This window comes from Rhinichthys klamathensis, unplaced genomic scaffold (genome assembly GCF_029890125.1).
Source record: "Rhinichthys klamathensis goyatoka isolate OS25496 unplaced genomic scaffold, OSU_Roscu_1.1 h1tg000219l_1, whole genome shotgun sequence".
Lineage (NCBI taxonomy): Eukaryota > Metazoa > Chordata > Actinopteri > Cypriniformes > Leuciscidae > Rhinichthys > Rhinichthys klamathensis.
This window is the reverse complement of record NW_026606743.1, coordinates 15,001-39,854: the sequence shown is the minus strand read 5'-3', so window position 1 is coordinate 39,854 and position 24,854 is coordinate 15,001. Positions and strand designations below refer to the sequence as shown.

The window sequence follows — 24,854 nt, the reverse complement described above, 5'->3', positions numbered from 1 at the left end:
GATTTTCATCTGACTGAGTAACATTTAGGATGCCATACTGAGAATTTAGCTGTGTTTGATTAACTCAGATTGAACTACTACTGCAAAAATTCAGTTGTCAATCATGGAATTAACTTGCTGTATTTTGCGGTTATAAAAGGACATTTCTGGCCCAGTTTGTTTTTTGACATGTTAAATAATTGTAAGTAACCCAATGGAATCTGTGTTTATCTGTTCAGCTTCTGCAGTTACTCCCTGCTAGTTAACGGATACACTGTTATGTGGGGAAAGCGTCTTTCTCCAGAGATGGGAGGCATTTGATAATTATGGATTTGTTTGCAAATGTTTTCTTTATATTCATTCACTGAAATTCATACAGGTACAATACATATTATAGAACTTATGATCATTACTATGCTCTAATACAACACATTGACTCCTTTCTTAAACAAAAAGTATGATGAAACAGCGCAATTTATGTTAATAGTTATTAAACGTTTAGCGTTAAAACATTTATTTTAGCAAATTAAACATTTATGTGGAAAAAATTGGTCTTTACGCTGTCTTTTAAGTCAAGTCAAGTCATCTTCATTTATATAGCGCTTTTAACAATGTAGATTGTTTCAAAGCAGCTTTACAGAGATAAACATACAATTTACGGTAACAGAGATTGTTTTGGCTTTATAGCGATTTTTGAATAATGTTATTTCCAGCTAAAGTTAGTTTTGATTGATTCTCTTCCAGCAAATTGTCATTATCATTATTTAAGAAAAAAAAAACGAAAATATGTTAGGAATATTTTTCGACAGTCTGGGACTTTTATTTTGACGGGCTGCTACATGATGTTGGAGGCTTTTATTTTGACGGGCTGCTGTATGATATTCGAGGCTTTTATTTTGACGGGCTGCTACATGATATTCGAGGCTTTTATTTTGACGGGCTGCTGTATGATATTCGAGGCTTTTATTTTGACGGGCTGCTGTATGATAGTCAAGGCTTTTATTTTGACGGGCTGCTCGCGGATATCGGGGCCCGTGAGCGCAGAGAAGCTTCTGTCCGTCGCGAATCTTCGCAAATAAAATCGAGATCGATATAAAAGCAGTAATGATCGCGCAGCAGCGTGTTAGTGCACTTTAAACACATCTGCAGGTGAGCGTGTGACCGTCCGTATCAGCTCTATAGATGTCAGTGTAAATAATAAACATGTAGAGCAGAAGTGAGCATAATGATTCATTCTGCATTAATATAGTGTTAATTACACGTGACAGCCTGTAGACATTGAGTTTCAGTCACTCGAGTTTAAATTATAAGTGATCCTGAAGACGTGTGTTTGTGTGTGTGTGTGTGAAGTCACTTTGTTTATATGGCGCTTTATACCACAAATTGTGTGTGTGTTTTATAATTATTTGTGTTTAGACAAGTAGAAGAGAGAAGTAGCTCCGGCTACAATAATGTTCTTCCGCGAGACGCATGCAGTTCTGTTGAGTACCGCTAGAGCGGCTGCAGCTTTAATCATATATAATCGGGGTTTGAAATTAACTTTCTCTCACTCACCGGCCAATTTGGCTACTAAATCTTTAAGTTACCGGACATTCAGAACTTCTGCTAACCAAAAAAAAAAAATATATATATATATATATGTTATAAAATTTGGATTTCTTATTCAAACAAAATCCTGTCATCCTCTTTCATCCTCATGCTTATTAGGTGGACAGATCAATACAGTACAAAGAACATCAAAAAACATTTTTTTAGGATGTTGTAAAATAATAATGTCTTTTCTGTTAACCAAATGTTATAATCTTCGCTATTGCTTCAGTGCAAATGAACAAGCGCGCCGTTATTTGTTGCGTAGTGACGTGTGTGTTTAAGTAAGCCAGAAATGCGCTGATTCTGCGCAATACGCTGTATTTAAAGGGGTGGTTGATTATGATTTCACTTTTTTAACTTTAGTTAATGTTGCTGTTTGAGCATAAACAACATCTGCAAATTTCAAAGCAAAGGGAGATATTTTCATTTACAGAAATCACTTTTTAAGGACTACAACAAACAGCTGGTAGGGACTACACAAGCTTCTTCACGGGTTAGTGACATCACAAACCCAATATTTACATAAACCCTGAAGAAGGCTGTTTGTGCCGCTACGCGTGGGTTGTTTTTTTTCCCCCATGTCTTTTAAATTTTCTATTATGAAATAGCCAGTCAAATAAAGGCTTTTTATCAATTCCTAAGAAGAGTGCCTTGGATTTCCTTCTACTACATGGAATTCCCGATCCCAAAGAGCACCTTCATACACTTTTTTTGAACTCCTTGAGCACCCTGGACATTTTTTTCCCTTTTTTCCCTTTTACATAAACCCTGCCTCACAACAAAAGCCTCTATATGGCTCTGGTAAGCAGCAGCTCTTGAAGCTCCGCCCCCTGTGCCGGGAGCAGCAGCTCATTTGCATTTAAAGAGCCCACACACAAAACGATGCATTTTTGCTCACCCTCAAAAAAAGGCCAATTTTAACATGCTATAAAAAATTATCTGTCAACAAGAGTGTCTGGTGCTCGAGAACGCAAGCCTTGAAAAAAGTAGTTGGTTTTTACCCGCATCTGGCGGGTTGGCAGATCTTAATTTCAAACCCTGTATATAATATATTATGTATGAATGTGTTATTGGTGTTATTTGAATGTGTTCAGAGCGTCACAGTGAGTCGGGTCGGGTCATGGCGTCGGGTCCAGAGGCCGTCCACTACATCCACCTCCACAACTCCAGCCAGTCGGTTCTGGAAGCCCTGAGATCCCAGCGGCGTAAAGGCCTGTTCTGCGACGTCACGGTGCGCATCCACGACGCCTCGCTGCGGGCCCACGCCTGCGTGCTAGCGGCCGGGAGCCCCTTCTTCCAGGACAAGCTCCTGCTGGGCCACTCGGAGATCTCGGTGCCGCCGCTGGTGCCGGCGGAGACGGTGCGGCAGCTCGTGGACTTCATGTACAGCGGCTCGCTAGTCGTGCTACACTCGCAGGCTCTCTGCATCCTCACCGCCGCCTCCATCCTGCAGATCAAGACCGTCATCGACGAGTGCACGCAGATCATCTCGCAGCGCCGCGGAGGCGGGGCCCCCGGCGGAGGGGCGGGGCCTAAGCAGGAGGAGGGCGGGGCCGACGGGAAGGGGCGGGAGAGCGCGGCGCTGACGGGCTACGGCTACGACTGCGCATCGGACATGGCGGCCGCTCTGGGAGGCGGAGCTCAAGCGGAGGGCGGCGGGCTGGAAGGGGGCGGAGTCGGTGCTCTAATGCCCCTCAGCGAGTTAGGAGGCGGGGCTATGTGTCGAGGGGAGGGGCTTGGTGTTGCAGGGGGCGGGGCCATGCTGAAGCCCTCGAGCTGCTCGCAGGAGATCAGCTACATGTTGAGCGCGGAGCGCGGCGCGGCGAATGAGCGCGGGCCGATGGCGGAGGAGTACGGCGGCGTGGGGGAGGAGCTGGTGAGCGGGGTGGAGCGATTCAGCGAAGACGACGAGAGAGACGCGCACGACGCAGACAGAGACGCCGACAGAGACAGACAGACTGCGCACACGCGCAAACAGAGGCAGCCGCTGAGACTGCAGGTAATGCTACGCTCACATTTGTCAAACAGATTAGCATTGGCTGAGATGCGTGTGTGTTGGTGCAGGTGCTAAACAGAGATTAGCATTAGCTGTGATGCGTGTGTGTTGGTGCAGGTGCTAAACAGAGATTAGCATTAGCTGTGATGCGTGTGTGTTGGTGCAGGTGCTAAACAGAGATTAGCATTAGCTGTGATGCGTGTGTGTTGGTGCAGGTGCTAAACAGAGATTAGCATTAGCTGTGATGCGTGTGTGTTGGTGCAGGTGCTGGGCGGCGAGCAGGTGGTGGTGAAGAACGAGGGCGTGCAGGAAGGGGAGGGGCTGTTTGAGATGGACGAGAGAGGAAACGCATCACACAGCTCACACCAGCCCAGCTACGCACAGGTAACACACACACACACACACACACACTGTGACACGTGGCTCACACCAGCCCAGCTACGCACAGGTAACACACACACACACACACACACACTGTGACACGTGGCTCACACCAGCCCAGCTACGGACAGGTAACACACACACACACACACACACACACACACTGTGACACGTGGCTCACACCAGCCCAGCTACGCACAGGTAACACACACACACACACACACACACACACTGTGACACGTGGCTCACACCAGCCCAGCTACGGACAGGTAACACACACACACACACACTGTGACACGTGGCTCACACCAGCCCAGCTACGCACAGGTAACACACACACACAACACACACACACACACTGTGACACGTGGCTCACACCAGCCCAGCTACGGACAGGTAACACAAACACACACACACACACACACACTGTGACACGTGGCTCACACCAGCCCAGCTACGGACAGGTAACACACACACACACACACTGTGACACGTGGCTCACACCAGCCCAGCTACGCACAGGTAACACACACACACACACACACACACACTGTGACACGTGGCTCACACCAGCCCAGCTACGCACAGGTAACACACACACACACACACTGTGACACGTGGCTCACACCAGCCCAGCTACGCACAGGTAACACACACACACACACACACACACACTGTGACACGTGGCTCACACCAGCCCAGCTACGGACAGGTAACACACACACACACACACTGTGACACGTGGCTCACACCAGCCCAGCTACGCACAGGTAACACACACACACAACACACACACACACACTGTGACACGTGGCTCACACCAGCCCAGCTACGGACAGGTAACACAAACACACACACACACACACACACTGTGACACGTGGCTCACACCAGCCCAGCTACGCACAGGTAACACACACACACACACACACACACACTGTGACACGTGGCTCACACCAGCCCAGCTACGGACAGGTAACACACACACACACACACTGTGACACGTGGCTCACACCAGCCCAGCTACGCACAGGTAACACACACACACAACACACACACACTGTGACACGTGGCTCACACCAGCCCAGCTACGGACAGGTAACACAAACACACACACACACACACACTGTGACACGTGGCTCACACCAGCCCAGCTACGCACAGGTAACACACACACACACACACACACACACTGTGACACGTGGCTCACACCAGCCCAGCTACGGACAGGTAACACACACACACACACACACACACACACACTGTGACACGTGGCTCACACCAGCCCAGCTACGCACAGGTAACACACACACACACACACACACACACTGTGACACGTGGCTCACACCAGCCCAGCTACGCACAGGTAACACAAACACACACACACACACACACTGTGACACGTGGCTCACACCAGCCCAGCTACGCACAGGTAACACACACACACACACACACACACACTGTGACACGTGGCTCACACCAGCCCAGCTACGGACAGGTAACACACACACACACACACACACACACTGTGACACGTGGCTCACACCAGCCCAGCTACGCACAGGTAACACACACACACACACACACACACACTGTGACACGTGGCTCACACCAGCCCAGCTACGGACAGGTAACACAAACACACACACACACACACACACTGTGACACGTGGCTCACACCAGCCCAGCTACGCACAGGTAACACACACACACACACACACACACACACACACACTGTGACACACGGCTCACACCAGCCCATCTACGGACAGGTAACACAAACACACACACACACTGTGACACGTGGCTCACACCAGCCCATCTACGGACAGGTAACACAAACACACACACACACACACACACACACACACACACACACACACACACACACACTGTGACACGTGGCTCACACCAGCCCAGCTACGGACAGGTAACACAAACACACACACACACTGTGACACGTGGCTCACACCAGCCCATCTACGGACAGGTAACACAAACACACACACACACACACACACACACTGTGACACGTGGCTCACACCAGCCCAACTACGCACAGGTAATACACACACACACTGTGACACACGGCTCACACCAGCCCATCTACGGACAGGTAACACAAACACACACACACACACTGTGACACGTGGCTCACACCAGCCCATCTACGCACAGGTAACACACACACACACACACTGTGACACACGGCTCACACCAGCCCATCTACGGACAGGTAACACAAACACACACACACACACACACACACACACACTGTGACACGTGGCTCACACCAGCCCAGCTACGCACAGGTAATACACACACACACTGTGACACGTGGCTCACACCAGCCCATCTACGCACAGGTAACAAACACACACACACACTGTGATACGTGGCTCACACCAGCCCATCTACGGACAGGTAACACAAACACACACACACACACACACACACACACACTGTGACACGTGGCTCACACCAGCCCAGCTACGCACAGGTAATACACACACACACTGTGACACACGGCTCACACCAGCCCATCTACGGACAGGTAACACAAACACACACACACACACTGTGACACGTGGCTCACACCAGCCCATCTACGCACAGGTAACACACACACACACACACTGTGACACACGGCTCACACCAGCCCATCTACGCACAGGTAACACACACATACACTTTCACACAGGCGGCAGAAACGAGTGTGTTTGTGTGTTTCAGGGCGGGTTCTACGAGGACTCCGGCGTGTTCCCGGGCGGCTTCTGGTCTCAGGCGGATCCGCAGGCGTCTCTGGGCTCGAACCCGCGTGGCCGGGTCAACAAACCACTCTCGCCGCCGCAACCAGCCTCGCAGAACCTCGGCAGCCAGGTCTGACCCGCCGCTACAGTCGTGTGTAACGCGTAACACGCTTCTGACCCGCCGCTACAGTCGTGTGTAACGCGTAACACGCTTCTGACCCGCCGCTACAGTCGTGTGTAACGCGTAACACGCTCCTAACCCGCCGCTACAGTCGTGTGTAACGCGTAACATGCTCCTGACCCGCCGCTACAGTCGTGTGTAACGCGTAACACGCTCCTGACCCGCCGCTACAGTCGTGTGTAACGCGTAACACGCTCCTGACCCGCCGCTACAGTCGTGTGTAACGCGTAACATGCTCCTGACCCGCCGCTACAGTCGTGTGTAACGCGTAACATGCTCCTGACCCGCCGCTACAGTCGTGTGTAACGCGTAACACGCTCCTGACCCGCCGCTACAGTCGTGTGTAACGCGTAACACGCTTCTGACCCGCCGCTACAGTCGTGTGTAACGCGTAACACGCTCCTGACCCGCCGCTACAGTCGTGTGTAACGCGTAACACGCTTCTGACCCGCCGCTACAGTCGTGTGTAACGCGTAACATGCTCCTGACCCGCCGCTACAGTCGTGTGTAACGCGTAACACGCTCCTGACCCGCCGCTACAGTCGTGTGTAACGCGTAACACGCTTCTGACCCGCCGCTACAGTCGTGTGTAACGCGTAACACGCTCCTGACCCGCCGCTACAGTCGTGTGTAACGCGTAACACGCTTCTGACCCGCCGCTACAGTCGTGTGTAACGCGTAACACGCTCCTGACCCGCCGCTACAGTCGTGTGTAACGCGTAACACGCTCCTGACCCGCCGCTACAGTCGTGTCTAACGCGTAACACGCTTCTGACCCGCCGCTACAGTCGTGTGTAACGTGTAACACCCCTCTAACCCGCCGCTACAGTCGTGTGTAACGCGTAACACGCTCCTAACCCGCCGCTACAGTCGTGTGTAACGCGTAACACGCTCCTGACCCGCCGCTACAGTCGTGTGTAACGTGTAACACCCCTCTAACCCGCCGCTACAGTCGTGTGTAACGCGTAACACGCTCCTGGCCCGCCGCTACAGTCGTGTGTAACGCGTAACACGCTCCTAACCCGCCGCTACAGTCGTGTGTAACGCGTAACACACCTCTAACCCGCCGCTACAGTCGTGTGTAATGTGTAACACGCTTCTGACCCGCCGCTACAGTCGTGTGTAACGCGTAACACGCTTCTGGCCCGCCGCTACAGTCGTATGTAACGCGTAACACGCTCCTGGCCCGCCGCTACAGTCGTGTGTAACGCGTAACATGCTCCTGACCCGCCGCTACAGTCGTGTGTAACGCGTAACACGCTCCTAACCTGCCGCTACAGTCGTGTGTAACGCGTAACACGCTCCTAACCCGCGGCTACAGTCGTGTGTAACGCGTAACACGCTCCTGACCCGCCGCTACAGTCGTGTGTAACGCGTAACACCCCTCTAACCCGCCGCTACAGTCGTGTGTAGCGCGTAACACGCTCCTGACCCGCCGCTACAGTCGTGTGTAACGCGTAACACGCTTCTGACCCGCCGCTAGTCGTGTGTAACGTGTAACACGCCTCTAACCCGCCGCTACAGTCGTGTGTAACGCGTAACATGCTCCTGACCCGCCGCTACAGTCGTCTGTAACGCGTAACACGCTCCTGACCCGCCGCTACAGTCGTGTGTAACGCGTAACACGCTCCTGACCCGCCGCTACAGTCGTGTGTAACGCGTAACACGCTCCTGACCCGCCGCTACAGTCGTGTGTAACGCGTAACACGCTCCTGACCCGCCGCTACAGTCGTGTGTAACGCGTAACACGTTCCTGGCCCGCCGCTACAGTCGTGTGTAACGCGTAACACGCTTCTGACCCGCCGCTACAGTCGTGTGTAACGCGTAACACGCTCCTGACCCGCCGCTACAGTCGTGTGTAACGCGTAACACGTTCCTGGCCCGCCGCTACAGTCGTGTGTAACGCGTAACACGCTTCTGACCCGCCGCTACAGGCGTGTGTAACGCGTAACACGTTCCTGGCCCGCCGCTACAGTCGTGTGTAACGCGTAACACGCTTCTGACCCGCCGCTACAGTCGTGTGTAACGCGTAACACGTTCCTGGCCCGCCGCTACAGTCGTGTGTAACGCGTAACATGCTCCTGACCCGCCGCTACAGTCGTGTGTAACGCGTAACACGCTCCTGACCCGCCGCTACAGTCGTGTGTAACGCGTAACACGCTCCTGACCCGCCGCTACAGTCGTGTGTAACGCGTAACACGTTCCTGGCCCGCCGCTACAGTCGTGTGTAACGCGTAACACGCTTCTGACCCGCCGCTACAGTCGTGTGTAACGCGTAACACGCTCCTGACCCGCCGCTACAGTCGTGTGTAACGCGTAACACGTTCCTGGCCCGCCGCTACAGTCGTGTGTAACGCGTAACACGCTTCTGACCCGCCGCTACAGTCGTGTGTAACGCGTAACACGTTCCTGGCCCGCCGCTACAGTCGTGTGTAACGCGTAACACGCTTCTGACCCGCCGCTACAGTCGTGTGTAACGCGTAACACGCTCCTGACCCGCCGCTACAGTCGTGTGTAACGCGTAACACGCTCCTGACCCGCCGCTACAGTCGTGTGTAACGCGTAACACGTTCCTGGCCCGCCGCTACAGTCGTGTGTAACGCGTAACACGCTTCTGACCCGCCGCTACAGTCGTGTGTAACGCGTAACACGCTCCTGACCCGCCGCTACAGTCGTGTGTAACGCGTAACACGCTCCTGACCCGCCGCTACAGTCGTGTGTAACGCGTAACACGCTCCTGACCCGCCGCTACAGTCGTGTGTAACGCGTAACACGCTTCTGACCCGCCGCTAGTCGTGTGTAACGTGTAACACGCCTCTAACCCGCCGCTACAGTCGTGTGTAACGCGTAACACGCTCCTGACCCGCCGCTACAGTCGTGTGTAACGCGTAACACGTTCCTGGCCCGCCGCTACAGTCGTGTGTAACGCGTAACACGCTCCTGACCCGCCGCTACAGTCGTGTGTAATGTGTAACACGCTCCTGACCCGCCGCTACAGTCGTGTGTAATGTGTAACACGCTCCTGACCCGCCGCTACAGTCGTGTGTAACGCGTAACACGCTCCTGACCCGCCGCTACAGTCGTGTGTAACGCGTAACACGCTCCTGACCCGCCGCTACAGTCGTGTGTAACGCGTAACACGCTCCTGACCCGCCGCTACAGTCGTGTGTAACGCGTAACACGTTCCTGGCCCGCCGCTACAGTCGTGTGTAACGCGTAACACGTTCCTGGCCCGCCGCTACAGTCGTGTGTAACGCGTAACACGTTCCTGGCCCGCCGCTACAGTCGTGTGTAACGCGTAACACGCTCCTGACCCGCCGCTACAGTCGTGTGTAACGCGTAAAACGTTCCTGGCCCGCCGCTACAGTCGTGTGTAACGCGTAACACGTTCCTGGCCCGCCGCTACAGTCGTGTGTAACGCGTAACACGTTCCTGGCCCGCCGCTACAGTCGTGTGTAACGCGTAACACGTTCCTAACCTGCCGCTACAGTCGTGTGTAACGCGTAACACGTTCCTGGCCCGCTCTGCTAACGCACGTCTCTCTGTCCTCAGATGCTGTTCCAGTTTCCTGCCAGCGAATCACAGAGCCAGTCCTTCTTTGTGGGCGGACCCATGGTGATCGACGGCTTGGCTGATTCGTGCCAGCAGGCCCCGCCCCCTGCTCCTCTGACCCCGGCTCCGCCCCCCTCCACCCCAGCATGCATTGCAGGTCCGAGCTTTGCACCGCAGGGCTCCGAGACGTCCTTTGACTGCAGCCACTGCGGGAAGTCTCTGCGCTCCCGCAAGAACTACAGCAAACACATGTTCATACACTCCGGTATGTGCAAGAACTACAGCAAACACTTTCAGAATGATGTTTTTCCAGCTGATGAACGATAAAACATTAACAGCCAATCAGAATCTATCCTGCTTTAACGAGCTTTAGCATTTAAAGCAACAGACGAGAAAATTGCAGCGCTTTTAATAAAAAGACTGTGAAGATACTAATTTAGTCATGGTTATAGTTATCTGCTGGTGTGAGCGCTAATATAGTAATCATTATACTTATCGTTAGAATTATCGTTATAGCTATTATCCGCTGGTGTGAGCGCTTATGTAGTAATTATTATAGTCATCTGTATAACTATCATTATAGCTATTATCTGCTGGTGTGTGCGCCAATATATAGTAATCATTATAGTTATCGTTATAATTAAATAGAGAATTAAAAAACTAAAACGGCCAGTAGGAGGTGGCAAGTAACTGTCTATGTTAATGAATCATTCATTCGATCAATTCGTTCAGACAACTGATTCATTTATGAACAAAGCAAGTGACTGTCTTTATGAATGGGTCATTGAATCATTGACTCACTAGATTCGTTTGAAACGCAGACTCATTCATAAATGTAACACCTGTGTTTGCTCGGAGATGCGCAGCGGTTCAGCTGCGATTTTGTTTGGAACTATTTTTTCACTTAACATAGTGATTGCTATCAGGATGATACATTCAACCAGCATAATGTGTGTGTGTGTGTGTGTGTGCAGGCCAGAAGCCGCACCAGTGCAGCATCTGCTGGCGCTCGTTCTCTCTGCGGGACTACCTGCTGAAGCACATGGTGGTGCACACGGGTGTGCGGGCCTTCCAGTGCTCCGTCTGCAGCAAACGCTTCACGCAGAAGAGCTCGCTGAACGTGCACATGCGCACGCACCGCGTGGAGCGCACCTTCACCTGCGCCGTGTGCCAGCGCGCCTTCACCCACCGCACGCTGCTGGAGAGACACGCCCTGCAGCACCAGCACACGCCCAGCAAACCCAGCAATCCCAGCAGCCACCTGGAGCAGGGCGGGCCCAGCGGGCCGGGCGGAGCCTCCTAGACCGCTTTAGCGGGATCTTCACACAAGCATGAAGATCAGCCCATGATTTACTCTCCCTCAAGCCATCCGAGGTGTGTATGACACTCTTCTCTCAGACGAACGCAATCAGAGTTATGTCCTGGATCTTCCAAGCTTTATAATGGCAGTGAATGGTTGTAGTGCATCTATCCATCATAAAAGTGCATCTATCCATCATAAAAGTGCATCTGTCCGTCATAAAAGTGCATCTGTCCATCATAAAAGTGCATCTGTCCATCATAAAAGTGCATCTGTCCATCATTAAAGTGCATCTGTCCATCATTAAAGTGCATCTGTCCATCATTAAAGTGCATATATTCATCATAAAAGTACATCTATCCATCATAAAAGTGCATCTATCCATCATAAAAGTGCATCTATCCATCATAAAAGTGCATCTATCCATCATAAAAGTGCATCTATCCATCATAAAAGTACATCTATCCATCATAAAAGTGCATCTATCCATCATAAAAGTGCATCTATCCATCATAAAAGTGCATCTATCCATCATAAAAGTGCATCTATCCATCATAAAAGTGCATCTGTCCGTCATAAAAGTGCATCTGTCCATCATAAAAGTGCATCTGTCCATCATAAAAGTGTATCTGTCCGTCATAAAAGTGCATCTGTCCATCATAAAAGTGCATCTGTCCATCATAAAAGTACATCTATCCATCATAAAAGTGCATCTGTCCATCATAAAAGTGCATCTGTCCATCATAAAAGTGCATCTGTCCATCATAAAAGTGCATCTATCCATCATAAAAGTGCATCTATCCATCATAAAAGTGCATCTATCCATCATAAAAGTACATCTGTCCATCATAAAAGTACATCTATCCATCATAAAAGTGCATCTGTCCATCATAAAAGTGCATCTGTCCATCATAAAAGTGCATCTGTCCATCATTAAAGTGCATCTGTCCATCATTAAAGTGCATCTGTCCATCATTAAAGTGCATATATTCATCATAAAAGTACATCTATCCATCATAAAAGTGCATCTATCCATCATAAAAGTGCATCTATCCATCATAAAAGTGCATCTATCCATCATAAAAGTGCATCTATCCATCATAAAAGTACATCTATCCATCATAAAAGTGCATCTATCCATCATAAAAGTACATCTATCCATCATAAAAGTGCATCTGTCCATCATAAAAGTACATCTATCCATCATAAAAGTGCATCTATCCATCATAAAAGTACATCTATCCATCATAAAAGTGCATCTGTCCATCATAAAAGTACATCTATCCATCATAAAAGTGCATCTATCCATCATAAAAGTACATCTATCCATCATAAAAGTGCATCTGTCCATCATAAAAGTGCATCTATCCATCATAAAAGTGCATCTATCCATCATAAAAGTACATCTATCCATCATAAAAGTGCATCTATCCATCATAAAAGTGCATCTATCCATCATAAAAGTACATCTATCCATCATAAAAGTGCATCTATCCATCATAAAAGTGCATCTATCCATCATAAAAGTGCATCTATCCATCATAAAAGTGCATCTATCCATCATAAAAGTACATCTATCATCATAAAAGTGCATCTATCCATCATAAAAGTGCATCTATCCATCATAAAAGTGCATCTGTCCATCATAAAAGTGCATCTGTCCATCATAAAAGTGCATCTATCCATCATAAAAGTGCATCTATCCATCATAAAAGTACATCTATCCATCATAAAAGTGCATCTATCCATCATAAAAGTCCATCTGTCCATCATAAAAGTGCATCTGTCCATCATAAAAGTGCATCTATCCATCATAAAAGTGCATCTGTCCATCATAAAAGTGCATCTATCCATCATAAAAGTGCATCTATCCATCATAAAAGTACATCTATCCATCATAAAAGTGCATCTATCCATCATAAAAGTCCATCTGTCCATCATTAAAGTGCATCTGGCCATCATAAAAGTGCATCTGTCCATCATAAAAGTGCATCTGTCCATCATTAAAGTGCATCTGTCCATCATTAAAGTGCATCTGTCCATCATTAAAGTGCATCTGTCCATCATTAAAGTGCTCCACAGGCTGCAGGGGGTTAATAAAGGTCTTCTGAAGTGAAGCAATGCGTTCGTGTAAAAAAAATACCCACATTTAAAACTTTATTGACTAAAATAGCTAGCTTCCGGCTTAGAAGCTAAAGTTTGGAAGAGCCAGGACATTGTTTAATGTAACTCAGATTGTGTTGGCCTGGGAGAAGAGTGGCACACACACCTCGGATGGCGTGAGGGAGAGTAAATCCCGGGCTGATCTTCACGTTTGGGTGACCGATCCCTTTAACTCGCTCTCTCACTCCTCACACTCACCAACAACCCAGAAACCTCATGAAACACACAGACCTCATGGAGTGACTCACACTAAACGCAGTCCTGGCGCCTGTTTCAGTGTTTTACGTCTTTAATCTGTTTCTTACGTGTTTTCATGGACTCATCAGAAACCACAATGACCTCAGGACCTGAAGACACTTCAGAGCAGATTTATTACCTCCATTTTTTATTTTAACATCAACCTCCATTTTTACATTTTTTTATCAAGTATATGCTAAAATGCTATTTTTATGGTGATATGATATGTTTGGCTTCTATGCTGCGGGATCGTGGGATCTCAGTACTCGCTTCGGCTCTGGTATCTAGCATGTGCTCGCTTTACGCTGCATGAGTCTGCATTAAATGCATTGTGACGTTCCTCCGCCTGCGACTCCTTTCTTTATCTTCAGATCCCGGATCGTGTGTGTCACGACAGGAACGGGTCCATGAAGACTGGCTGGAGATCGAGTCAGGCGCTGTTGGAAGACCTAGAGTGTCTAACTTATTCTGCAAACAGCTGTAAATAATAATGAATGGAAGCTTGTTTACGCCACATTAAAAAATACAAATAAAGTTAATTTCTTTCTCAGAATTCAGTTTTTTCCGCCATTTTTTAAGAGGTGATTGAGACTTTTCTCTCACAATTCCTAGTTTGAATTGCTCAATTCTGACTTCTTACAGCTCAGAATAAATAAAAAAGTCTGAATTGTGAGATAAAGAGTAAAATTACATTTTTGTTTTATTTTATTTTACTCCGTGGCGAAAACGAGCCTAATTCTAAATCTATGATTCCTGCCATCTTAAAAATACAGCGTCTTTGTTGGCATGTCTGATTCCACGAAGAACCTTTATAAAGGTTCATATAAATATCATCCATGGAATCGTTACACAAATGATTCTTTGAGGTTCATTAAACTACTCAAATAAAACAAGGTTTTAGCAATCTTCCGCTTCATATTTAGTGTCTGAATCTGAATCGAGATTAATCTCTTTTCATTTACAATATGACTGCACTCAATTGGTAAACAATCCTATTCCTCTGATTTAATCTACTACTTGTGTTTCTTTCAGTTAGGTTAAAACAGTCATTATAACAATGTTATATTTATGTTTACCCTTCTGAAATAAGTTCATCCAGACCTCTTGAAAAGCTCTGGACTGAACGGACTCTTCGCTAAACTTCCCTTTCAGTAACATTAAACATTAACAGATAACGAACATGAGCTGTCAGGTCTGTAGTTTGTTTGTGTCGACTGCGCCTGCAGTGGATCAGCAGCGCATGCGCCGTTACTCGCGTCTAAAAGAATCGACTCCTTTAGTGAATCGCTGTGGATTCAGTCGCTAGTCTCCGTTTGATAGAATCGACTCCTTAAATGAATCAGACTTGAGTCAGTCCAGTCTTCAGTGTGTTTGTGCAGTTTGGAAACTCGGAACGCGAACGGTCGGTGAGCTGCTCAAATCTGCCCAAAATAACAGAAACAGAGCTTATAATCTGCTTAAATACGGCTCAAACACTGCTCTGATGTCGCTGAGTGTATTTGGTGCTTGAGAGTGCCTGTTCTCTGCGCTTTCTGTGTGTTTTTAAAGTGATTTTGCTGTATAAAGAGCAGTTAGAGAAGTGACGGATGAATGTTCAGAGAAAGAGAAATGAAACAGCTGAAGGCTTCATGTTAGTGGGTGAAAGTTCACAGCTTTACTTGCGCAATCAAATGATTCGATGGGCCCTATCTTGCACTCAGCGCAAATGACTTTGTACACCGACGCATGTATTTTGCACCCGCGCAAAGCGGGCTTTTCCCTCCACAGACGCACGTCGGTAAACTAGGGAATGAACTTGCGCTCCCTGGGCGGTTCAGCGCAGAAAAGGAGGCGTGTTCCGGCGCAAACATTTCCTGGTGCTATTCTGCAGTTCCAGAAATCAATTGCGCCACTGACCAGAAAAACCCAGTCTAAAGTCGGTGGCGCGTTGCGCGTACATTCAGATGCTATTTTAAGCGCGCATGCTTGGCCATAATACAGAGTGTGAAGAACGCGCATACACTGTAGATGATTCTCTCATCTACGCAGATGCATTTTACTTTTTGCAAATTATAGCCTGCATTACTATAAGAAAAATATTAAAACACGAGGGAAATCATTGTTGTGTCCATGACGATTGGAAAAATAGGCATAAAGCTTACACATTTACCCCAATTATTATATGCATGTTTAACCGAAGCTAATTTGGGTGTGTTTGTCCCATCCCCAATGTCACTTCTCTTTCTTTTACGGCCCTGACGAGAACATCGATCTCCTCGGCTGTGAACCGGTTCTGAAGCGCGCCTGGTAAGTGCGCCGTTATAATAGTATTGCGCCATGGAACACGCGCACCTCGTTCCTCATGCTCTTAAAGGGAATGTGATCTGACGCTCTTATTGGTTTGTTTCCCGTTACGCCCAAACCACACCTATGAATAATGAAGCTACTTCAGACCAACCCCTTTTAGATTTGCGTCGAGCGCAAGAGGCATTTATCCCGCCGGGAAAATAGCAACAGCGCCCAAGACCCGCCCACAAAGTTACTTGCGCTTTGCGCTTTACACTTGCGTTTCAGATCGCTAAAATAGGGCCCACTGAGTCGAACGAGCAAACAGTTTTAGAGGACTGATTAAAATGTATATAGTAGCCTATAGTAAATATATATTAAATGACTAACAATAAATGTGATTTTAATAAATACATATTACAAATTAAAATAAACAAAAAAATTAAATAATATATTTAACAGTTTGCAAAAAAGAAATTAATGTAACTTCACAGATGCTAAATGATTTCCAAATAATACTTTAAAATGGTGTAGTATAAAATTTAAATTAGTATAAATTGTTTATACTGTGTAAAATATATACCGGTAGCTGCCTTTTAAGTTTTAGGATGGATGATCATATTTGGCGATCCATGGCCTATAAGACTGGAAACCCCTGATGTAGATGATGAGATGACCTTTGACCTGTAGGAAGAGCTGGTTGCCATAGTAATATGTACTTGTCCATTTCCTGAGAACGTTTATGTAGTTTGTGCACAGACAGTGTGTGTGTGTTTCTACAGCTTCAGCATGGCAGTTCGTGTGTGTCGCCGTGGTAACCGTGTGGCTCTGCACATGCTCAGTCGGAGTGTGTCCCACAGCAGTGTGTCGGTCGAGACCCTCAGTGAGCTGCACTCACACACACAAACTCCGTTTTCCCGCTCTGCCATCGGGACGTTCTTCCAGGAGCGGCCCCTGCTCACCAACCCGTTTACCCAGGATGCACTGCTGCGAGCGTACCTGCAGCGCCACCTGCCTGTGCGGGGGGTGCAGGAGGAGCTGATGCGCTTCGGGGAGCGTGTGGTGTGTGAGGTGGAGGCTCTGGGCCGCCGGTGCGAGCTCAGCCCGCCGGTGCTGCAGCGCTACGACCCCTGGGGCCGCCGGCGCGACCGCATCCTCACCTGCGACGCCTGGGCTCACCTGAGGCGCATCTCCGCGCACGAGGGCCTGGTGGCCGCCGGATACGAGCGCACCTACGGGGAGTGGAGGTCAGAGGTCACTGCATCACTGCCTACGTTTACATGCAAACTCCTGTTTCATTCGGACTGAATTCATCGTGATTGATTAATCTGAACGTAGGGTTACGCTAAACATGTGATCGGGTTGGTGTGTGTGTTTATGTCACAAGCTTCAGGAATAGATATTTTGACATGCGCACACTGCACGAATATACAGAGTTTCCCGATGTCTTCTTTATTTGTTTTAAACAGCAGACTTAATCTTTATCCACTTCTGGTCATGATCTGGAGATGATGAGCGTATGAGCCGTTGTGCCGGTGCTTATATTCATCACACCGTAAAACTGCCCTGTAAAGTGTTTACATGTTCTCTCGATCGCATTAGAAAAGGAATAAACCACTCCTTTCAATCCGATCGAAATTTAATTCGGATCAAGCTCAATCGGATCGATTTAAGGCGTTTACATGAAGGCTTTTCAGTCCGATTGAGCTGTCACTCCCATTACTGATGGATTATTTGGTTGCATATAAACGTAGCCACTGAGTATTCCTCTCATCCCACTGGCAGTTTCACTAGAGTGTGTGTGTGTGTGTGCAGTCGTGTGTATCAGATGAGTAAGATGTACCTGTTTGCTCCGTCGGCTGGACTCTACACCTGCCCGCTGGCCATGACGGACGGAGCTGCTAAAGTCATCGAGGTAAAGCACTCAATACTGTATAAACTATATAATATATAATGCACTATATGGACAAGAGTATCGGGACACCTGACCTTTACACCAACACCATCACGTTCTGAGCAAACAGACACAGTGGAACCCACTCCACGAAGCTCCCGCCGCACATGTTCTGTGCTGATGTGTCCTGACCACTACACCAACAGGGACTGTCTCATGCGATCATTTCCCTTCCCGGTCTGCGATTACTAATGTGTGAGGCCTAATTCTGTGGAAGTAGATGCAGAGAGAGTAAAGGCTGGTGTTATTTTTAGATCTGAGCAGTGCTCTGTGGTGGCGATCTCTGACACCCGCCAGGAAGAAGTTTTTCTGCCCTAGTGTGCGAACCCTTCCTCGCATAGGCACCTTCATGAGTGCTGGAGTGCCTGTTTTTCCTCGGGTTCGGCTGATGAGCAGAACCCTCCTCCTGAGTCGGGTCTTGAAGCAGGGTCCTCCAGTCCCTGGGATGAGGAACCCTTTTTTGTCGTAAGGCAGCTTCGGGAGTGCTGGAGTTTTGAGATCCTACGAAGACATTTGTTTCTGAGTGGTCGCAGCTGGTACTCAGCTGGCTCCCCTTGTTAGTTCTCCTCTCGCTCCAGAGGGCCGTCCTGCGGAGGCCTCCACTCCCTAGAGCTCCTCTTGGATAGCAGTATCGAGTGTTAGGCTCCTTTGAGCCTCCTCGGTAAACAGTCCTTAGCGTAAAGCGTAGTTAGGCCTCCTCTCGCTTTAGAGAGTCGTCTTGCTGAGGCCTCTGTTTTTAGAGCTCCTCTCAGACACTATCAGGTCGTTGGCTCTCTGCGAGCCTCCTTGATGATATTTTCTTAGAGTGTTGCTAGGCCTCCTCTCATTTGAGAGTGGTTTTCCTTCACTCGTATATAGTGTCCCCTGGTATAGTGTCCCCTGAAGTGGCAGGCAAGATATCCCTTATCCTTGGTCATATTCCCTTGGATGTATTGGTTAGAATACCTGGCCCTGAGCTCTGCCCACGGGTATGTAGCCGTTCTGGCCCTGGGGAACAGAGTCACGGCAGCCGCTGGTGTGTACCATCTAGGGCAGGGAACGGTGACTCTGGACACAGCTCTGTGGTGTCATTGACTTTGTCAGCGGTTACGGCACTCACTCCTTCAGCATGGCGGAGTGGGTATTTGTTCCCGAAAGCATCCTAGGACGCAGTGCGACTTCCCATTTGAAAGGGAACGTCTCAGTTACAAATGTAACCTTGGTTCTTTGAGAAGGGGAATGAGAAGCTGCGTCTCATTGCCATGTTTTGGGTATGCATGCCCACGTCTCCTTCAGACAAAATAAGTGACGTCATAGGCTGTCGCCGGGCAATGTTATTGTGGCGTTTAGACACGTGCTTCAGACACCGGTCACACTGTTCCCCAAAGTGGCCTTGTGCGAGTTCCCCTTCTCAGGGTACCAGGGTTACAATTGTAACCGAGACGTTTTCCAAATGTTTCATTTTCAGTTATTTTGTTATGTGCTTTTGTAATTTTTTTAAGTAATGCTATTTAGGTTTAATTTATTTTTATTCTGCTCAAGTTTATTCTGCTCAACTGTTGAACAGAGAAATAAACTAATGAAGATGGAGAATGAGACACTGATATTCTCAGCACCGTAAAAATAAAAGTCCTACTTCTGACACATCAGGCATGTCTGTGAGATGAGCTTAACCAAAGAGTGTGTGTGTGTGTGTGTGTGTGTGTGTGTGTGTGTGTGTGTGTGTGTGTGTGTGTGTAGACTTTAGGTATGCCGGCCAGAAAAGCGTTTGAGCGTCTGACCACACGTGATGACAAGAGATTCTGGACATCAGGACAGTGGATGACCGAGAGGAGAGGAGGATCTGACGTCTGTGAGACACACACACACTCACTCACACACACTCTCACACACACACACACACACACACACACACACACAAACACAAACACACTCACTCACTCACTCACTCACTCACTCACTCACTCACTCACTCACTCACACACACACACACACACACACACATGTTTGTGATACAGTCACTCATCAGTCTCTGATGTGATGCTGTTGTTGTCATAGCGAGCGGTACGGAGACGGTTGCCAAGCGACAGCAGGACGGATGGTTCAAGCTGTATGGCTTTAAATGGTTCACGTCGGCCACGGATGCTGATATGACGCTCACGCTGGCCCGTGTCACAGATGAACACGGACGCACTACACCGGTACCGACACACACACACACACACACACACACACACACACACACACACACACACACACACACACACACACACACACACACACACACGTACGTGTGACTGACATAGAGTTCAATTCATTGTTGTTTATGTGTTTGGCTCAAACGATGTCAGCAGCTTTGTCAAAAAACCTTTTTAAAAGCACCATAAAAGAGAAACAGATGAATGTTTAAGTGCAGATCGCTGCTTTATACTTTTATAGGTTTATAGTATTTGTGTTATAATAACTGTTTATCATTAATATACTGCTTATACAAATTTAAGAATGTTGATGCTCTTGTACTAACTAAATACTATATTCCCAAAAGTATTGGGACGCCACTCCAAATCATTGAATTCAAATCACTTATATGGCCACAGTTGTATAAATAAGCATGGGGTGCAGTGGTGTAAAGCGTGGGATGCAGTGGTGTAAAGCGTGGGATGCAGTGGAGTAAAGCGGGGGATGCAGTGGTGTACAGTGGTGCACCCCCCGCGTGGGATGCAGTGGTGTAATGCGTGGGGTGCAGTGGAGTAAAGCGTGGGATGCAGTGGTGTAAAGCGTGGGATGCAGTGGAGTAAAGCGTGGGATGCAGTGGTGTAAAGCGTGGGATGCAGTGGAGTAAAGCGTGGGATGCAGTGGTGTAAAGCATGGGATGCAGTGGTGTAAAGCGGGGGATGCAGTGGAGTAAAGCGGGGGATGCAGTGGTGTAAAACGGGGGATGCAGTGGAGTAAAGCATGGGATGCAGTGGAGTAAAGCGTGGGATGCAGTGGAGTAAAGCGTGGGATGCAGTGGTGTAAAGCGGGGGATGCAGTGGAGTAAAGCATGGGATGCAGTGGTGTAAAGCGGGGGATGCAGTGGAGTAAAGCGGGTGATGCAGTGGTGTAAAGCGGGGGATGCAGTGGAGTAAAGCGTGGGATGCAGTGGTGTAAAGCGTGGGATGCAGTGGTGTAAAGCGGGGATGCAGTGGTGTAAAGCGGGGGATGCAGTGGAGTAAAGCGTGGGATGCAGTGGTGTAAAGCGTGGGATGCAGTGGTGTAAAGCGTGGGGTGCAGTGGAGTAAAGCGTGGGATGCAGTGGTGTAAAGCGCGGGATGCAGTGGAGTAAAGCGTGGGATGCAGTGGTGTAAAGCGTGGGATGCAGTGGTGTAAAGCGTGGGATGCAGTGGTGTAAAGCGGGGGATGCAGTGGAGTAAAGCGTGGGATGCAGTGGAGTAAAGCGTGGGATGCAGTGGTGTAAAGCGTGGGATGCAGTGGTGTAAAGCGTGGGATGCAGTGGTGTAAAGCGTGGGATGCAGTGGTGTAAAGCGGGGGATGCAGTGGTGTAAAGCGTGGGATGCAGTGGTGTAAAGCGTGGGATGCAGTGGTTTAAAGCGGGGATGCAGTGGAGTAAAGCGTGGGATGCAGTGGTGTAAAGCGGGGGATGCAGTGGAGTAAAGCGTGGGATGCAGTTGAGTAAAGCGTGGGATGCAGTGGTGTAAAGCGTGGGATGCAGTGGTGTAAAGCGTGGGGTGCAGTGGTGTAAAGAGTGGGATGCAGTGGAGTAAAGCGGGGGATGCAGTGGAGTAAAGCGGGGGATGCAGTGGAGTACAGCGTGGGATGCAGTGGAGTACAGCGTGGGGTGCAGTGGAGTAAAGCGGGGGATGCAGTGGAGTAAAGCGTGGGATGCAGTGGAGTAAAGCGTGGGATGCAGTGGAGTAAAGCGTGGGATGCAGTGGAGTAAAGCGTGGGATGCAGTGGAGTACAGCGTGGGATGCAGTGGAGTACAGCGTGGGGTGCAGTGGAGTAAAGCGGGGGATGCAGTGGTGTAAAGCGTAGGATGCAGTGGAGTAAAGCGTGGGATGCAGTGGAGTAAAGCATGGGATGCAGTGGTGTAAAGCGTGGGATGCAGTGGAGTAAAGCATGGGATGCAGTGGAGTACAGCGTGGGATGCAGTGGAGTACAGCGTGGGATGCAGTGGTGTAAAGCGTGGGATGCAGTGGAGTAAAGCATGGGATGCAGTGGAGTACAGCGTGGGATGCAGTGGAGTACAGCGTGGGATGCAGTGGAGTACAGCGTGGGATGCAGTGGAGTAAAGCGGGGGATGCAGTGGTGTAAAGCGTGGGATGCAGTGGAGTAAAGCGTGGGATGCAGTGGAGTAAAGCATGGGATGCAGTGGTGTAAAGCGGGGGATTAGGTGGGATAAGGAACTCTTAATGTTTGAGCTTACCAAGACATTTTGGACAATTTCATGCTCCCAACTTTGTGTGAAGAGTTTGGGGATGTTTCTGTTCCAACATGACTGTCTCTCTCTGTGTGTGTGTGTGTATGTGTGTGTGTGTGTGTAGGGCAGTCGGGGTCTGTCTCTGTTCCTGGCGGAGGTGTGGGACTCTGACGGCTCATCTAACGGGATCGAGGTTCAGAGGCTGAAGGATAAACTGGGGACGCGGCAGGTGCCGACGGCGGAGCTGCTTCTGGATGGCATGAACGCGCGGCTGGTAAACCTCACTCACACATACACTCACACACACACTCACACACATACTCACTGTGGTCTCTCTTCAGCTGTCCGAGGAGGGGCGCGGCGTGGCCTCCATCGCTAACATGCTGACCATCACTCGCATCTACAACACTGTGTGTGCGGTGGCCGCCATGAGGAGGTGATTTTACCACACACTCCTCATCATCATACACACAGCAGAGACGACGTCAGTGAGTGAGTGTATGTGTGTGTGTGTGTGTGTGTGTCAGGATTGTCCATCTGAGCAGGGAATACGCATGCAAGCGTTCAGTGTTTGGGAAGCTGCTGAAGGATCATGCGCTGCATGTGCAAACACTCAGCAGAATGGAGGTAAACACACACACACACACACACTCACACACACACACACTGTTTGCTGTAGTGCCACTCATGAAGTGTGTGTGTTTGTTCAGGTGGAGACTCGCGCTGCGTTTCTGCTGACGATGGAAGTGTGTCGACTGCTGGGTCGCGAGGAGAACCAGAGCGCCAGTGAGAGAGAAACACTCCTACTGAGACTGATGACCCCTGTCGCCAAACTCTACACCGCTAAACAGGTGCTCACACACACACACTCACACACACACACACACACACACACACACACACACTCCTACTGAGACTGATGACCCCTGTCGCCAAACTCTACACCGCTAAACAGGTGCTCACACACTCTCTCACACACACACACACACACACACACACACACACACACACACTCCTACTGAGACTGATGCGCCCATTAGTGCCCATTAGTTGACTGTAGATGACTTGGCGGGGCAGGCGGTGTTCAGGCGTGCGTATGCTGTGCCCTATCCAGCGCAGATGTGTTTTGGCCACAGCTGATCCATCCAGATTGAGTCAGTGTTGCTGAGGATGACTGTATGGGGGATTCGATCTTCCCAGGACAAACTGAGGATCTTCTGTAGGCAGCGGATATGGAAGGCCTCTAGGTTGATGATGTGCTGGCGGTATGGGGTCCATGACTCTGCCCCATAAAGCAGAGTTGAGACGCACACCGCGGTGTAAACAGCGAGCTTGGTACTGACCTTCAGGTTACGGTTTTCAAAAACCCTGCTGCGTAGGCGTCCAAAAGATGATGAGGCTTTATTTATCCAAGTGTGTATTTCTGTGTCAAGGAGCAGCATGAGGACAAAGTGGAGCCGAGGTAGGTGAAGTGGTCCACTGTTTCAAGGGGAACACCGTTTATGTGAAAATGGATGAGATGGGACATGACCTCGGTTTTTTGAATGTTGACCTGTAGGCCGAAGGATTGGTACAGACTGGATATTGTGTTAAGGGCGTGCTGCATAGAGTCTGGGCTGTGAGCTAAGATGGCACAGTCATCAGCATACTGAAGCTCACAGATTTGGCGGGTCTTTGTCTTTGTGCGGGCCTGGAGCCGACGGATGTTGAAAACGCTTCCGTCAAGTCGGTATTCCACATGGACACCGTCTCCATGTCCCATGACACGGTGGAAGAGGCAGGTGATGGCAGAGAGGAGGATGTTAAAGAACACCGGACAGCCTTGCTCACCCCAACGGCTTTTCTCGGCTCTTCTCCATCAGCTGCCTCAAGACAAACACCATGTCTGTCGTGGATCTGGTCTTCCGGAAGCACAGCGTCCTAGATGTGCTCAACCAGTCTGCTGAGCATGACCTTGGCCAGGACTGTCCCTGCGATGGAGAGGAGAGATATCCCACGGCTGTTGCCTCGGTCTCCGTTCTGCTTCCGATGTTAGCATCCTTCCAGTCCTGTGGGAGGGTCCCATGTTCCCAGATGTTTTGGATCAGGAGGTGCAGAACAGAGCATTTC

At 49.2% G+C, this 24,854-nt stretch overlaps 2 protein-coding genes across 3 annotated transcripts in view; both read left to right on the top strand.

Moving 5' to 3' along the window:
* Positions 1-804: 804 nt before the first annotated feature.
* Positions 805-13,553, top strand: zbtb45 (zinc finger and BTB domain containing 45). Of its 2 annotated transcripts, XM_056264234.1 has the most exons (6): positions 811-1,128; positions 2,664-3,568; positions 3,830-3,949; positions 6,678-6,824; positions 10,428-10,692; positions 11,402-13,553. In XM_056264234.1, the coding sequence occupies exons 2-6, from the start codon at positions 2,690-2,692 to the stop codon at positions 11,728-11,730; spliced, it is 1,740 nt and encodes a 579-aa protein (XP_056120209.1). In that variant the 5' UTR covers positions 811-1,128; positions 2,664-2,689; the 3' UTR covers positions 11,731-13,553. The 2 variants fall into 2 exon arrangements, with proteins under 2 accessions (XP_056120210.1, XP_056120209.1); XM_056264235.1 differs by lacking the exon at positions 6,678-6,824 and having other exon boundaries at positions 805-1,128.
* Positions 13,554-15,431: 1,878 nt separating this feature from the next.
* The window catches only part of LOC130097407 (acyl-CoA dehydrogenase family member 11-like), a gene marked incomplete at its 3' end in the record, with an annotated part of 21,326 nt that continues 11,903 nt past the window's right edge, over positions 15,432-24,854 (top strand). Inside the window, exons 1-9 of the mRNA XM_056264233.1 lie at positions 15,432-15,529; positions 17,175-17,639; positions 18,208-18,307; positions 20,066-20,177; positions 20,384-20,526; positions 22,870-23,019; positions 23,087-23,181; positions 23,273-23,372; positions 23,456-23,596. Coding sequence (XP_056120208.1) covers positions 17,182-17,639; positions 18,208-18,307; positions 20,066-20,177; positions 20,384-20,526; positions 22,870-23,019; positions 23,087-23,181; positions 23,273-23,372; positions 23,456-23,596 — 1,299 coding nt within the window. The remainder of the gene's footprint in view (positions 15,530-17,174; positions 17,640-18,207; positions 18,308-20,065; positions 20,178-20,383; positions 20,527-22,869; positions 23,020-23,086; positions 23,182-23,272; positions 23,373-23,455; positions 23,597-24,854) is intronic.